We start from the raw sequence: 15,584 nt of genomic DNA on the forward strand, positions 1-15,584 counted from the left end.
CAAAAATGGTTGAATTGACCCAAAAGGATCAATCCTACAACCTGGTGCCCTTTAAATGAGTGTAGTTCAACAAAAAGAAGCTTCCAGACACTCAGATCAATAACAATTAAAAACAAAATTAAAATCCAAACAGAAAAGCCCAAAACAAACAAACAAACAAAAACCTCTATTTCAGTGTTTATTTGATGACACAAACAACAGGGGTAAGTTCAGCCAACTGTTTCTGGCCAACACTTGCTAGATGGGGGCCTAATTCACTAAACGCTCACAACTTCGTGATCTCGCAGTGCAATGCTAAAAGACTTACAAAGAGGATGCTTTGTTGTCTAGCACAGCCTAAGAGACCTTTATGAATTAGGCCCCTGGTTTTTATTATACAGAATAATACCAAATGACCACTCTTGGGAAGCAGTCAAAATAGTTTACAAATGTCTAGCGAAAAAAACGGCTGGATGAACTTAGGCCTGGGTGTAAAATAGACCTGCTGCCCCATGTTAGTACCGGTAAAATTCACCTAACAACGATTACCTGAACATACGATCATTGTGCGTCAAAACTTAAATTAAAGATGTGGACTTAAACAACACCATCATAGAAATTATGCAAGATCAACTGTAAAATATTCAATATAAAGTGGCAAACGAAATCAAATATGTGTGTTATATACAGGCTTTCTTTGTATTTACACTGAATAGTATACAACCATAAAAAAATAAAACGATAAATACTATCACACATAAACTTGCAACCTTTATCAGGTAAAACAGATGTGTGGCTAGAGTCATCAAAATATGAGAAATTACGACTGTTTACACCAATGGGAAATTTAAAGGGACTGTCCTGAGTTTGAAACCACCATAACATGTTTTCAACTAACAGAGCATTTTTAACAACTAAAATAACATAAGGCATATTCCCACAGACCACAGACCTATTTAATAGCCTAACAAAGTATTACCTAAAAATATATAATTTTGATTTGTCCCTAAATGTACTTTATTCAACCATCTACGTAGCAACCATACTCCACTTATTAATGATATTTTGTAAAAATAATTGAATTATGGCAATGGTCTATAATTCAAAAACTAATATTGTCAACAGGGTTGACATGGATTTCACTCCATTGTGGTTCAATTAAGGTGATGCGATAGCTAGATTTGGTTTCCAAATATTAATGTAATTTTTATTTATTATCAATTTTTAGAGAAATAAGGTTTTAAATCTGTGACAGTATGCCTTTAAATAAATAAATAATTTATTTAACATATCAGCGTCTATATATAATTATGCCTGTCTTGTTATCCTAATGTTTGTAGTAGCCCAAACTGTATTTCACCTGCAAGCATTTTTATATGTAAGAAAATAAATTCTAGTAAGAAGTAAAATGAAATTTGAGCTACTGCAAACATTAAGACGGTTAGAAACACTCTGGATATACCACACAGAAACCGATATTCTAAACAACAATATGTATTCAAGATGTAACTTCACTTGTTAAAAAGGATTTTTATATTGAAATAGGTTACACTGGTTGCAAACTCAGAATCGTCCCTTTAACAGCTTACAAGACCTACAACCCCATTTTTGTGTAATGACACCAGCTTTTGCCACCTTCTTATGCCACTGGTATATGTACATAGATAAAAAAAAAAGTAAAAAAATTAAATGTGCGTGTTTGTCTGGGTTATGATTCAGCACACTTTTAACTTTTAAAAAGTGTTCTTTATGTCTGGTGAAGACTCTGTTTTACTATACCATAATTCTTTTTCTTTTTAATTTTTTCTTGTTCTTTTTCTTTACCTCTATGTACAGCCCTATTATCTAGCTGTATAAGCAACAGATAGATAGAATAGATGTTAACGATGCCCCAGCACAAAAACAGAATAACATGGTGACATGGAATTCTTTTATCATTAGCCCAATAAAACACAAAATATCAAATCTATATCAATATCATTAAGAAATTTGAAAAAAACAATTGTTGGGTTTTGGGGGGGTTTTGGGGGGAGGGTGGGGTTGTGGGGTTGTCTACCAAAAACATAAACTTAACATGTACCTTGACAATCATAAGCTAGACATATGACTGTGTTAAAACTCGACAACAAAATTACAACAAAGTACCTATTAATTGCAATTACATATACACACATTAAAGCAAAAATCTGGTTAATTTTACACACTGAATTTGCCTAAAGGTTAGACAGGGTTTTCACAGATAAAGCGTAACAACGAAGCACTAATCGGGTTATTTTAATCATTTCATGTTTTTAATATGGCACATCAACAATCATAAACTAATGTTTATTGTATTCAGTCATGTAATAAGAAAGAAACATAAAGAAGAAAATTGAAACAATGTACATACATACACGTATGGCAAGTTTATGCTCTAGTTGTGTCTACAGCTTAGATATGCTTTCCATAAGCTTCCTCTAAAGAGATTATGTTATTGACCATTATGAACACTTTAACAACTAAAATTACATATTGCATACATTTTTCTGTAGAATATAAGAGTCTGTATATTCTATATTTTTGGTCATGCTAATGTGTGAAGTAGCCCAAAATGGATCTTACCTCCCAATAATTCCGTACTCACAAAAAAGGACAAAATAATGAATGATTCAAGAAATATTTAACATCAGAAACAATTTATATATATATATACATGTATATATACAAACATTCATATTCTAAACAAGAAAATGTATTTCATATGTAATTTTAGTTCTTATAAATGCTCCGTTAGTCAGACACTTATTACAACAGTAGCAAATTAAAGGCATAAGGGCAGTCTCTTTAAACATACTCTGTTAATCAGTAAACATTTATATAACTGCAGAAAACTCAGGGCATCTTTTTAATATCATGCTCTGTTAGTCAGTAAAAATGTATATAACTGTAGAAAACATAAGGCAGTCTCTTTAAACATGCTCTGTTAGTCAGTAAAGTCTCTTTAAACATGCTCTGTCAGTCAGTAATTAGTATCTTTAAATAAGCGCTGTCAGTCAGTAATCAGTCTCTTTAAACATGCTCTGTTAGTCAGTAATCAGTCTCTTTAAACATGCTTTGTTAGTCAGTAAACATTTATATAACTGCAGCAAACTGAGGGCAGTCTCTTTAAATGCATGCTCTATTAATCAGTAAACATTTATATAACCGTAGAAAACTCATGGTAGTCTCTTTAATCATTACACATTTTTAAAATGGCACTTCAACAACCATAAACTAGATTATGTACAATATAACAAAACCTGAAAACACCACAAAACAATGTCTAAATTGCAAAAATGTATATAGTAACTGGAATTACAAAGAATTTAGCACTTGATGATGTTAAGACTATATTATAAAATATTGCAGAAAAATTAAAAAATATTTTCTGTTGAAAACATGGTAAAAATCATTTTAAAAATAAACCATTTTAATATAAATAATTTGGTTTAGTTTTTTTTACTTCTGCATACTAACTACACACACAAACAAAGAAATGTTGGGTTTTTTTTTATAGTGACTAAACATTCTAATGAAATTTCAAAACATGAAGTAAAGAATTTAACTGATAAAAAATTAAAGTGATACACCAGTCAGTGTCGGTTTAGTGGTAAAATGCAACCAAATGTATCAACTCACTAATGTTTGCTGATTTCACACCATTCTTCCTATCATAATTACAATATTGTATTGTAGTTGTGTGTGAGAGAGTTTGCAGTGTGTGGGTGTGTGTGTATGAGAGAGAGAGTTTGCAGTGTGTGTGTGTGAGAGAGAGAGAGAGAGAGAGAGAGAGAGAGAGAGAGAGAGAGAGAGAGAGAGAGAGAGAGAGAGAGAGAGAGAGAGAGAGTGCAGTGTGTATTTGTTGTGTATGTTTGAGTGTGCAGTGTGTGTGTGAGAGTGTGCAGAGTAAGTGTGGTGTGTGAGAGAGAGAGAGACACACACACGTGTGTGTTTATGTGTGTGTGTGGTGTGTGTGTGCATGCATTTGTATACATGTGTTAATTCCTTTCCTTTTCTGTTAAACAATTCACACCTATCTCACCCATGCTTTACAGCACACATTTCAGGCATTTCATTTATAACTATATAACCAATATCTAGCCAATGAAAATTAAATATCTGAAACTTTAATTAAACAGTTATAGTAAAGAATGATCCAACAAATAACAATCAATAATATTGTTAACAATATTATATCAAATATAACTTCAAAACACAACAATACAACATTCCAGTTTATATATATATATATACTGAACAAAAAAAGAAACTTCTGATTTGTACATATAGTATTTGTTGTGTTAAAGAATTCATTGTGTAATGAAATTATATAGGTAGTATTAGCCTTGAGCTGTATTATCAGGATTCATGAATTTTATCGCTTATTTTTGCACTGTTAATCGTCGACAACGTAAAATTCAATTTGCACGTGCATGCATGGTTCGACATGTCCCGTGTAGTATTCAGTCAATTTGTTTTTCTCGTCTTACTGACATTGTTGTCAAGTGAACGAAAACGCTTAAAAATTTGTAAAAAATTTTAAAGTTTTTTACTCTAGCATTTTTAGTATGCCAAGAATACCCAATAATTTAAGCGAACGGGCGATTGGCATGCTTGATGCTGGCATGTCGACAGAAGACGTTGCAAGGCATGTTGGGAGCTCTAGTCGAGCTATACGAAATCTTCGCATAAGATTTCGAACGACAGGAAGCACCAACGACTTGCCACGTCGTGGACGTCCGCGTGTTACAACGCGTGGTCAAGACCGCTATATCATGAACACGCATTTGCACAATCGATTCCAAACTGCCACTGCTACTGCTGCTAACACACCTGGGCTTCATAATAACCGAATCAGTGGGCAAACTGTTCATAATCGTCTGCGGGAGAACGGTTTACATGCACGACGTCCTTACGTCGGATGCGTTTTAACGCAACGTCATCATCTAAATCGGGCACGTGTACACACTCGTTGGATACGGCAACGCTGGAATACCGTTCTTTTTTCAGATGAATCCAGATTTTCTTTACAACATGGTGATGGCAGGGTGTGCGTCTACCGTAGGAGAAATGAACGCTATGCTGACCGTTGTGTTCTTGAGCGAGATCGTTTCGGGGGTGGGGGTTGTGTCATGGTCTGGGCAGCCATTGCCCATGGTCATCGTTCACCACTAGTCGTCATTGATGGCAATTTAAATGCTCAACGTTACCGCGATGACATTCTCGCTCATCACGTCATTCCTCTGTTCCCTAACAACGCCAACATCTCAATTTTTCAGCATGATAATGCCACCTCTCATACAGCTAGAGACACTGTAAATTTTCTTAGGACAAATAACATTGATTTCATTGATGACTGGCCCGCTAAAAGTCCTGATCTCAACCCCATCGAGCATGTGTGGGATAGTCTGGACAGATGATTGAGGCGTCGTCCCAACCCACCCGCTAACGTCAACGAACTTCGTCAAGCGCTCATTCAGGAATGGAACAATATTCCACAGGCAGAAATCAACACTTTAGTCAATTCTATGCACCTGCGATGCACTGCAGTGGTCAATTCAAGAGGTGGTCATACCCGTTATTAAGTTTTTTTTTTTTTTTTTTTTACCCCTACCACACTTGGTCAAAATTTCTCCCAGTTTCTGTTAACCTATGGCCATGATTTTTGCACCAAACGATGCATCATGGAACACTCTTTAAACGCATATATAACAATTATTCCCCCGGTTTGTTTTTATCAAGTTATGTTCAAGCAAAGTTAGCAGAAGTTTCTTATTTTGTTCAGTATATATATATATATATATACACACACATGTATATGCGCTTGCAAGTTGAAATATACTTAGCCAAACAAGTTTAGCAATTTGGTAAATGTGCTTAAATAAAAGAAAACTTGTGACTTATAAAATAAAATCAGACACTGGATTTAATTGAGGCATCATTTGTTAGTATAAGTAACTGGAGATTTTCAGTACAAAATGAAATGTGTGACTATCAAGTCATTAAATGGGACTGGGGGTCCATACACGAAAATCAGAAAATTATCAGTAATGTGTCCGAACACATTGGGCATTGACAGTGGTACAACATCCCTCAAGCACTGAACATGGCCCTTGTGGTGGTAGTAGCGTCATGGTGTGGGAAGGAATTCATAACACCGGACAAAACAACCTCATTTTTATCATTCATGGGAATCTGAATTTTGACAGTGAAATGCACTGGTTTATTGAGAATGAGTGTATGGACACTTTTTAGATTTGCATAAATAGACCTCCAAGCACCATTTAACGACGTGACAGTCACACATTTCATTTTGTATTGGAAATCTCCTGTTACTTATTCTGACAAATGATGCCTCAATTAAATCCAGTGTCCGATTTCAATTTGTAAATCATGAGTTTTCTTTTATTTAAGCATATTTACCAAATTGCTAAAATGTTTTGGCCAAGTAACATACCTAGTACTGGTACACTGCATACCAATAAATTTATTACATATTTAATATACTACATTAACAATATAATTTAATAACAATACAGCATTGAGCAATAATTTACTTCGTTATTAATAATAAATAAGAAGTACAGTAACAGATTTGTGCATTAATATAATTAATAATAATAATAAATTTATGGCACAAACATCATAGATAACATACACACACATTAAAGAGGCTCTATCAAAGTTGCATGACGGCAGTTTCCTGCCAATAGTATAAATAAACTTTTATATTAAATACAAACTCTATACCTTCAACTACACATTCCTTTATTGTTGGAACAAAATTTATTATTATATTTTGTACTTTTTAAATTGTTATATGTACATGTTTTGCATACAATGTCTACCTATAATTCATTGCAGTTAAAGAAGGTTAATGTATCTAAGAGGGTCAATGAAAAACACAATGGATTCAGCTAGAAAACACGACAGCTAGTTTTGGAGTACTGTGAAATCCATTATTTTCATCGGTTTAGATCTCATGGTTTTGCTAAACAAAAACCACATTACATTGGTATTGAAAAAGTAGTATCATAAATTATATTTTCATTGTTCTTAAATTTGTTGACTGCACTAGTCCGTGAATAAATAAAAATTAGACCACTATGAACAATTTTACACCCAGTGACAGCATGTAACAATTCTGATATTCTGAGATAAAGATTATGTATAGGATCAATTCACTAAAATGACATATGGCACTTTGCAACCATGATAATGTACCTTTAACAAAACAGACACACGCACACCACACACACACACACAGTACAATCAACCGTTATCACATATGTATAGCACTAACAATCATCCGTAAGATGTACATTAAAACAACGGACCCTAGTAGAGTTATGTACCTTTTCTATTTGATATGAAATGTACTGAGAGCTACTTCAAGTTGTTGTTTTTTCCATGACACCACTAGAGCATATCGACTAATTAATCATTTTGATTCGCGCTAGTATAGATTTACACCCCCCCCCCCCATGTATTTATTTATTTTATTTGTTTATTTATTGTTTTGTTTTGTTTTGTTTTGTTTTGTTTTGTTTTGTTTTGTTTGTTGTTTGTTTGATTATTTATTTATTTATCAATTTATTATTATGTGTTTTAACCATTATATCTTCTTTCTTCTTAAAGTGAGAGTGTCCGGTTTCTTAATTGCAGGGCTTGTATGCATCATATCAAAAACATGATAGCACATACCACATCCTTCGATATACCAGTCGAACCATAAAAACCAGCACGCTCACTAAATCCTACTATATTGATACATTCAAAAGCACACACACACACACACACACACACACACACATATGCATATACAAATGCACATAAGAATTTAGCATTAATACAATCCATAACATTAACAAAACAGAAATGCGTTAGTTTATTTTTCACACAGCGAAGATTTCTTTGAAGAGAATGTTGACCTGTAGATGGGGATGAGACGCGATGATGGTCATGATGGTTTTGTTGTGCTGCATAGAGTTCATTGTCAGCTCGCCCAGTCGAAGCAGTAGCGCTCCAAATCGGGTCTCACCATCTGTGTAAGCCGCTGAGAAAAAACAACAAAATGTGTTTATTTATTATTTGTTTTCCAGTTCAAATTATTTATTGTCCCCAGAAGCACAGGTGATGTCAGGGTTGGGGAGCCCTAAACATAACCTCACAATGTCAGTCAAAAAATGTGGTTATTTAAAAAAATTCTGATAAATCTTGTTGGGTGACAGATCCAGTTACTAATAAAGTTTTTAAATTGTAACACTCTCAGATCAATACGATTATAATTTAAGTTTGATAATATCAGACAAGAAATTTTGCGCAAATATTTTAACCTTCTGAGTACTGCAGGCGAGATATCTCGCCTGACGTCATGTCAGTCGATATACTGTACACTGTATACAGTGCATTCCCCAATTCATATTTCCCGCCGTTTTGCACACGACACTCACCGGAAACGGAAATATAATTAAAGAATTTTATTTTTTTTCAAAATGGTGGCTTTTGTTTTGATTTTTTCAACTGAAAATACCTTGAAATTTTTAGTTTTCGACAAGTATTTTCGCTTGACAACAATGGCGGCACGTCGCGGTCATTTTCAGGGATCGATAGCTGATTGTGACAGCTAATTTAATAATAAATTTGATCGTTTTACCAACAACGAAAATTACCAAATATTGCAATGTGAATCGTAGTTCGGGTTTAAAAAAAAATTCTGGTCAGAAAACCACTGTTATCGGGAATAATGGACATAAATACTGGACAGCTGGCCACAAATGCCCGTAAGTAAACGCAACTTTTTTTTTTTTTTGCCTAATTTTAATCACCATTAGCAGATCTAAAATAATAAAAATTACAAAAAAGACACAAAAATAATACTTACCGATTCATATATGAACTTTATTTCATGTATTTATAAAACATGTAAGTGAATATATATGAGTAAAAATTATAAACTTGTACCCACTCAACGTGGTTTTTGTTAAAAATTAATCCAGTTACAACACTTTTTAGAACAATAACATTATTTAAATTTATTAGACTTGGAATTTTTTACAAGTAGTTTTAACTACCATTTTAACTTGCATCACTTTTAGAATAATATTTAAACTCAGGGTTTCTGCCAGGGGATACAGAAGGTAAAATCGTGTAACCTGACATCTTGGAAGGAAGGAAGGAAATGTTTTACACAGTTATATGGCATCAGACATATGATTACGGACCACACAGATATTGTGAGAGGAAACCTGCTGTTGCCACTTCACGGGCTACTCTTTTCGATTAACAGCAAGGGATCTTTTACATGCACCATCCCACAGACAGGGTAGTACATACAATGGCCTTTGATATGCCAGTCGTGGAGCACTAGCTGGAACGAGAAATAGACCAATGGGCCCACCAACGGGGATCGATCCCAGACCGACCGCACATCGAGCAAGCGCCTTACCACTGGGCTGCATCCCACACCTAATATCTTGGAAATAAAGGGATATATTTTTATAATTTTTAGATAGAGAACTGCTGTTTAAAATTTGTCAAAGTACATGAAATGCAGTGTCCCATTTCAAAACATTTCAAACTCCTAACCACCTAGTAGGGGCACTTATGGTCTGTTTTGTTTTTATTACATACCCTCAAATTATTTTCTGGCAGAAAGCCTGAAACTTATTAGAATTGAAATTAAAGCAGATAAAAAGCCAATGCTTAATACATACACATCGTATATTCTTGAAGGCACTCAATATAATAATCATGCCATTCCTTGACCTTCCAATTTTCTTTCAAAATCTCGCACTCTGTAAATAAAACAAACCAATGAAGTGGGCAAATAAAATTAACAAATGCATGTTTGCAAAATAAAGTATATATAACGTGTGGGATTAGATATGGACATCACATATAAAAAGCTTATAAGGAAATGTTTTATTTAACGATGCACTCAACACATTTTATTTAGGGTTATATGGCGTCAGACATACATGTACATGTATGGTTAAGGACCACACAGATATTGACAGAGGAAACCTGCTGTCGCCACTTCATGGGCTACTCTTTTCGATAAGCAGCAAGGGATCTTTTATATGCACCATTCCACAGACAGGGTAGCATATAGTCGTGGTGGACTGGCTGGAACAAGAAATAGCCCAATGGGCCCACCGACAGGGATCGATCCCACACTGACCACACATCGAGTGAGTGCTGTAAAATATTTTATCAGTCGCAAACATCTTACAATGCAGCAAACTCAGGATAGTCTCTTTCTACCACAAACCTGAAACGGTTAGAGCATCCGTGCCCATACCTAGAGGGTGTGGGGTGTGGCTTTCAGTTTAAATTCATTAATTATGTCTCAGATAATGTCCTACATTACTGTGCATTGGCGTAGGAAACGGGGGGGGCAAGTGATCCCCCCACTTTTCAGATATTTTGCTTTATATTTGCTTTACAAGTGTAAAAGTGTGTAAATATAAAATTATGCCCCCCCCCCCACACTTTTTGGCACCTTCCTACGCTCATGCCAGTGTGTCCCGATTCCTTTTTTTTTTTTGACACGCCCATAATTATTTTAGTCAAGGTACATCCCTGACATCAACTTACCATCACAGAACAGAATCAAAGCACACATGATGGACAACTCGGTGGGGTCGATACCCAAATGCTTCATCATAAAGCCAATGTGGTTGTGGTGTGCAGGCAGAATGTTGAGCATTGGGAAAAACTTTACCAACATCTTCTCTTCTGCCCTGGTAAAGCAAAGCGAGGCATTATCTCCCTTGTTGACATCGTACTGGCAAGCGAAATTGAGCAGCGAGATGGGGTAAGTGGCCAGCTGCATAAGCAATATCTGATCTTCAATTACGAGAGATTTGAAACCTGAGAAAAGGAATGTCAAAATTAGAAAGTAAAAATTGTAGGAAATTAAAATATTTTGGATTTGATAAAGGGTTCTAGATTTTTTTTTTTTAATTCACTTGCCATCGGGCAAAATTCACTTGCCCAATTTTAACTTGATAAAACAAAAAAAAACAGCAATTTAAAATAATTAACTTTTTAATGTATATTTTGTATACTGAGATCATGTTTAATAAATTTGTCAATTTACACAACAGATTAGGCATACTTTATGGTTTGTTTAGAAAAAAATGCAAACATTTTCATCAGTTTAGAATAAAGTTGTAACTTGTAACCTTTTAAAATAATTGTTTTCACTCAAACCACCTAAGTTATAAAAATTATCTATGTTACCTATTACAACAATTAAAATGTGGGATGGCGCATATAAAGATCCCTTGCTACTAATGAATTTTTTTGCGGGTTTCCTCTCTATGACTGTGTCAAAAATGACCATATGTTTGACATCCAAGAGCCAATGATTAATAAATCAATGTGCTTTAGTGGTGTCGTTAAACCAAACAAACTTCTTCTTTTGGTTCCTGATTATTTATACCTGGCACTTTCTTGGCAAATGTGATGGTACATTTAGCGGAAACCTCCAGGTGATCCATCATTTGATCCCAGGCTCCTTCCATTGTACTCAACTTACTGATATCACATGTAAACTTTTCCTGAAATAATTACAAAAACTTAATTTTAAAATATACCTCTTAAAAGCTACAACCACAAAGGAGGGTTAATTGACATAAAGATAAGTTAGATTTTGCATTTCTCTTCTTTTTTTTAAAACTTTTTTTATTGGAGTGGAAACTCCAATATATACTGAAATATATCAATATTAAAAATACTGAATAATTTATGACTACCAGCTGCAGTGGTAATCAAATTCTATTACTGCTGCGATTTTAAAGGATTTGTTTGTGATGACCAACATTTGTTTTCATGCAAACTGCCGATATTTGCTTCTGTTATTTTAAATTGGAAAAAAGTATTAATTTTCTACACTTTTTTGGACATTCCAGGCATAAAAATTATACTTACAAATTCTATTGTATTCCAGTATTTTTATAACCCATATGAACCGGTTAATACCAGCATCAAAGTCTGTGGGAAAGTTTAAAGGGACACCACATTATAGGACTGCCACATACGAGATTAACTGATTGCATAGCAACCAAAGAAATAATACCATTTGTCTTGTAACAACAGGCTATCCTCGGATGAGGCACTTGTATCATGTGGTGTCACATTAAGTCATTCCCAGTCTGGAGCTCCACGCGGTAAGACGTGTTTGTTTCGCGTGTGCACACTGCACATGCTTTCGTGTGCTCGACTTGGGGGTCCTTCATTTTGTTGTTTTTGTCAGTGAAATGAAGTTTTGTACTGGGATGTATGCGGCCATTGGAACTGATTGAACGCTGGAACGCTTCTCATTTCGACAGCCTGCACCACCAGGTTGGATTCTTTTTTAGCAAGATTCCTTGCCTCCACGTCATTTCTCCGTCTGACTGTCGACTTGGTTTTTTTTTGTGACTCGTATGACGGCCATTCTGCAGAACGCCACGGTTGTTTGCATTTAGTCTCTACATGTCCGAGCCTGTCCTAGCAGCACTGGAAGACTGACCGCCCCACTCTAAGAAGAAATAGGAAGCGGGATCGGCCCCATCTACTCTTTTTCTAGACTTTACCTTGCTTTATAGTGATACCATCTTGTATCCTCCGGAGTCGGGCCCGTCCGCACCTCTATACCAAACCATGACGACTGGACTATACCCTAGTCTGATACTCTTCTCTTGTTCAGACGGATCCGGCTTCTCAAGATCTGTATTTCAGCACAGCACTACACCTTCAACATCTATCGACTGTCAATCTAGGGGTTTTCTTGACGGGATGCAAACCATCTCGTCCCTTTAAGCTGTGCACCCAAACGGCCTTAATGAGGCCACTCGTGTGGACATATCGATCAGACTTTAAACTTTTAGATCTGTGTTCAAAATTTGATGTCGAAAGTATTTCTTTTTAAAAAAATATTATTAAATAGCCCGATCCTCTCTTCTTTCTCTTATTTAATTTTGGACTGTCCTTCTAAAATGCTCCAGATTATATAAATATTCGGCCGAGCAGTCAATTCTTTTCATTTTTGGCTTGTAACCTTTTTTTTTTCTTTTTTTTTATTCTATTAACTTTTTTACTAATTGCTATTTTCAAAATTCTGCCCATTTTCACACCCCCCCCCCCCACTCCCCTCCACCGTGTTCGAAACCCTAGTGGTATATGGGCACGTTAAACTAGTTATCATCATCATCACATTAAGTCAACCAAACTAGTGAGGCAGTCTCCATAATTTCGCAGACAATATCTATCTGTTCGAATGTTTGTATGATAATGGAGAACCAGTGAATTATATTATGAAGTAGTCTGGTCAGCCATTCACTGTTACACCAGGTGGGTCTGCTACAATGTTTGTATGATAATGGAGAACCAGTGAATTATATTATGAAGTAGTCTGGTCAGCCATTCACTGTTACACCAGGTGGGTCTGCTACAATGTTTGTATGATAATGGAGAACCAGTGAATTATATTATGAAGTGGTCTGGTCAGCCATTCACTGTTACACCAGGTGGGTCTGCTACAATGTTTGTATGATAAGGGAGAACCAGTGAATTATATTATGAAGTAGTCTGGTCAGCCATTCACTGTTACACCAGGTGGGTCTGCTACAATGTTTGTATGATAATGGAGAACCAGTGAATTATATTATGAAGTAGTCTGGTCAGCCATTCACTGTTACACCAGGTGGGTCTGCTACAATGTTTGTATGATAATGGAGAACCAGTGAATTATATTATGAAGTAGTCTGGTCAGCCATTCACTGTTACACCAGGTGGGTCTGCTACAATGTTTGTATGATAAGGGAGAACCAGTGAATTATATTATGAAGTAGTCTGGTCAGCCATTCACTGTTACACCAGGTGGGTCTGCTACAATGCCAACTTAATGTGAAATGGACTGATGTTTTGTATACAGTGTAAAGTTGACAGCTAATATCACAATGTTTTCACAATACAAATGTATGATAAAAATTTTGCTTCCTAGACAGGCAACATAAGTTGAAGTTTTGACTTGCCCGACATCATGTTCAATTGCCATGGGTAACCAGGTGACTGTTATATGCATACCATTGTTTCAGTCCCCATTTTACCCACAAGTAAAAACCCTGCAAATTTTCAAAGCACAGTGTTAAATCATTACCCTGGTGAGTTCAGAAAAGTTCTTGATGGCCAATTGAAGTTCAGTCTGAAGTGTTTTCATGTCATCAGGTAAACAGAGAGGTTCCTGTTTAATCTTCACCAGCTGTTGATCAACAGGGACATCCTCACTTGGCATGGTACTTGTATCCATGGCAACATCATCAGGCTCAGAATTCCCCTCCATGTTGCAGCTCTTGGACAACAGATTATCAGAAGGCTTCAGGTTGTTTGCTTCTAGAGATATTGCATGCTTTACAGAGTTGGGCTGCCTTCCAATTCGACTTCCTGCAACACAAAACAATAGCAACAAATCAAGGAAATAAGACTCCAGACATGTGCTTATTAAACTTAAGAATCTAGACTCAGATTTTTAATGCTGTCACATGCATGCAATTTGTATGGTGTTGCCATAATACTGTATTTAATCCTTAATATGCTAATAAAGACTTGAGTCTAGAATTTATATAAAGAACACTGAGATACACACACACGTGCGCGCACGCACACACACACACACACACACACACACACACACACACACAAACCTAAAATAAATGTGCAACAATCACCTTCCATATGTTCTACCCATAGTTAAAACTACATACATATATAAAATGCATAGTATATGCTTTATGAGTAAATAGACTTTGTGCGATGATCCGTATGCATGCACACAGAAACACACATGTACCGGTACACACATATGCACACACATACACAGGCACACAAGCACACAGACACACACACCCCTCCCACACACACAAAGATCCAGACACACACACAGACACAGAAAGAAATGTTTTATTTAACGACGCACTCAACACATTTTATATACGGTTATATGGCGTCAGACATATGGTTACGGACCACACAGATTTTGAGAGGAAACCCACTGTCGCCACTATATGGGCTACTCTTCCGATTAGCAGCAAGGGATCTTTTATTTGCGCTTCCCACAGGCAGGATAGCACAAACCATGGCCTTTGTTGAACCAGTTATGGATCACTGGTCGGTGCAAGTGGTTTACACCTACCCATTGAGCCTTGCGGAGCACTCACTCAGGGTTTGGAGTCGGTATCTGGATTAAAAATCCCATGCCTCGACTGGGATCCCAACCCAGTACCTACCAGCCTGTAGACCGATGGCCTACCACGCCGCCACCGAGGCCGGTACACAGACACAGAGACGCAGACACACACACACACACACAAACACACACACCACACACACTACATGTATGTTAGTTTCAGACTTAGAATAAACATTCTGGAGTACATGTACTTTACATTTTTCCATACATTTACATATGGAGGAAAATACAACACATACACACATGCACACACACACACACACACACACACACACACAAAAACACACACACACATATAAACACACGCATACACAAACACGCATACACACACACATACACCAACTCCTGC

The 15,584-nt window shown here is 36.1% G+C and overlaps 1 protein-coding gene across 1 annotated transcript in view; it reads right to left on the reverse strand.

Annotated features, from left to right (window-relative positions):
- Window positions 1–6,537: 6,537 nt before the first annotated feature.
- LOC121370170 overlaps window positions 6,538–15,584 on the reverse strand; it is a 44,849-nt gene continuing 35,802 nt past the window's right edge. The window contains exons 6-10 of the mRNA XM_041495284.1: window positions 14,147–14,430; window positions 11,447–11,564; window positions 10,597–10,872; window positions 9,714–9,794; window positions 6,538–8,053 (exon numbers count right to left, since the gene is read on the reverse strand). Of these exons, the coding sequence (XP_041351218.1) occupies window positions 7,893–8,053; window positions 9,714–9,794; window positions 10,597–10,872; window positions 11,447–11,564; window positions 14,147–14,430 (920 nt within the window). The 3' untranslated portion in view covers window positions 6,538–7,892. The remainder of the gene's footprint in view (window positions 8,054–9,713; window positions 9,795–10,596; window positions 10,873–11,446; window positions 11,565–14,146; window positions 14,431–15,584) is intronic.

This window comes from Gigantopelta aegis, chromosome 4 (genome assembly GCF_016097555.1).
Source record: "Gigantopelta aegis isolate Gae_Host chromosome 4, Gae_host_genome, whole genome shotgun sequence".
Taxonomy (NCBI): Eukaryota; Metazoa; Mollusca; class Gastropoda; order Neomphalida; family Peltospiridae; genus Gigantopelta; species Gigantopelta aegis.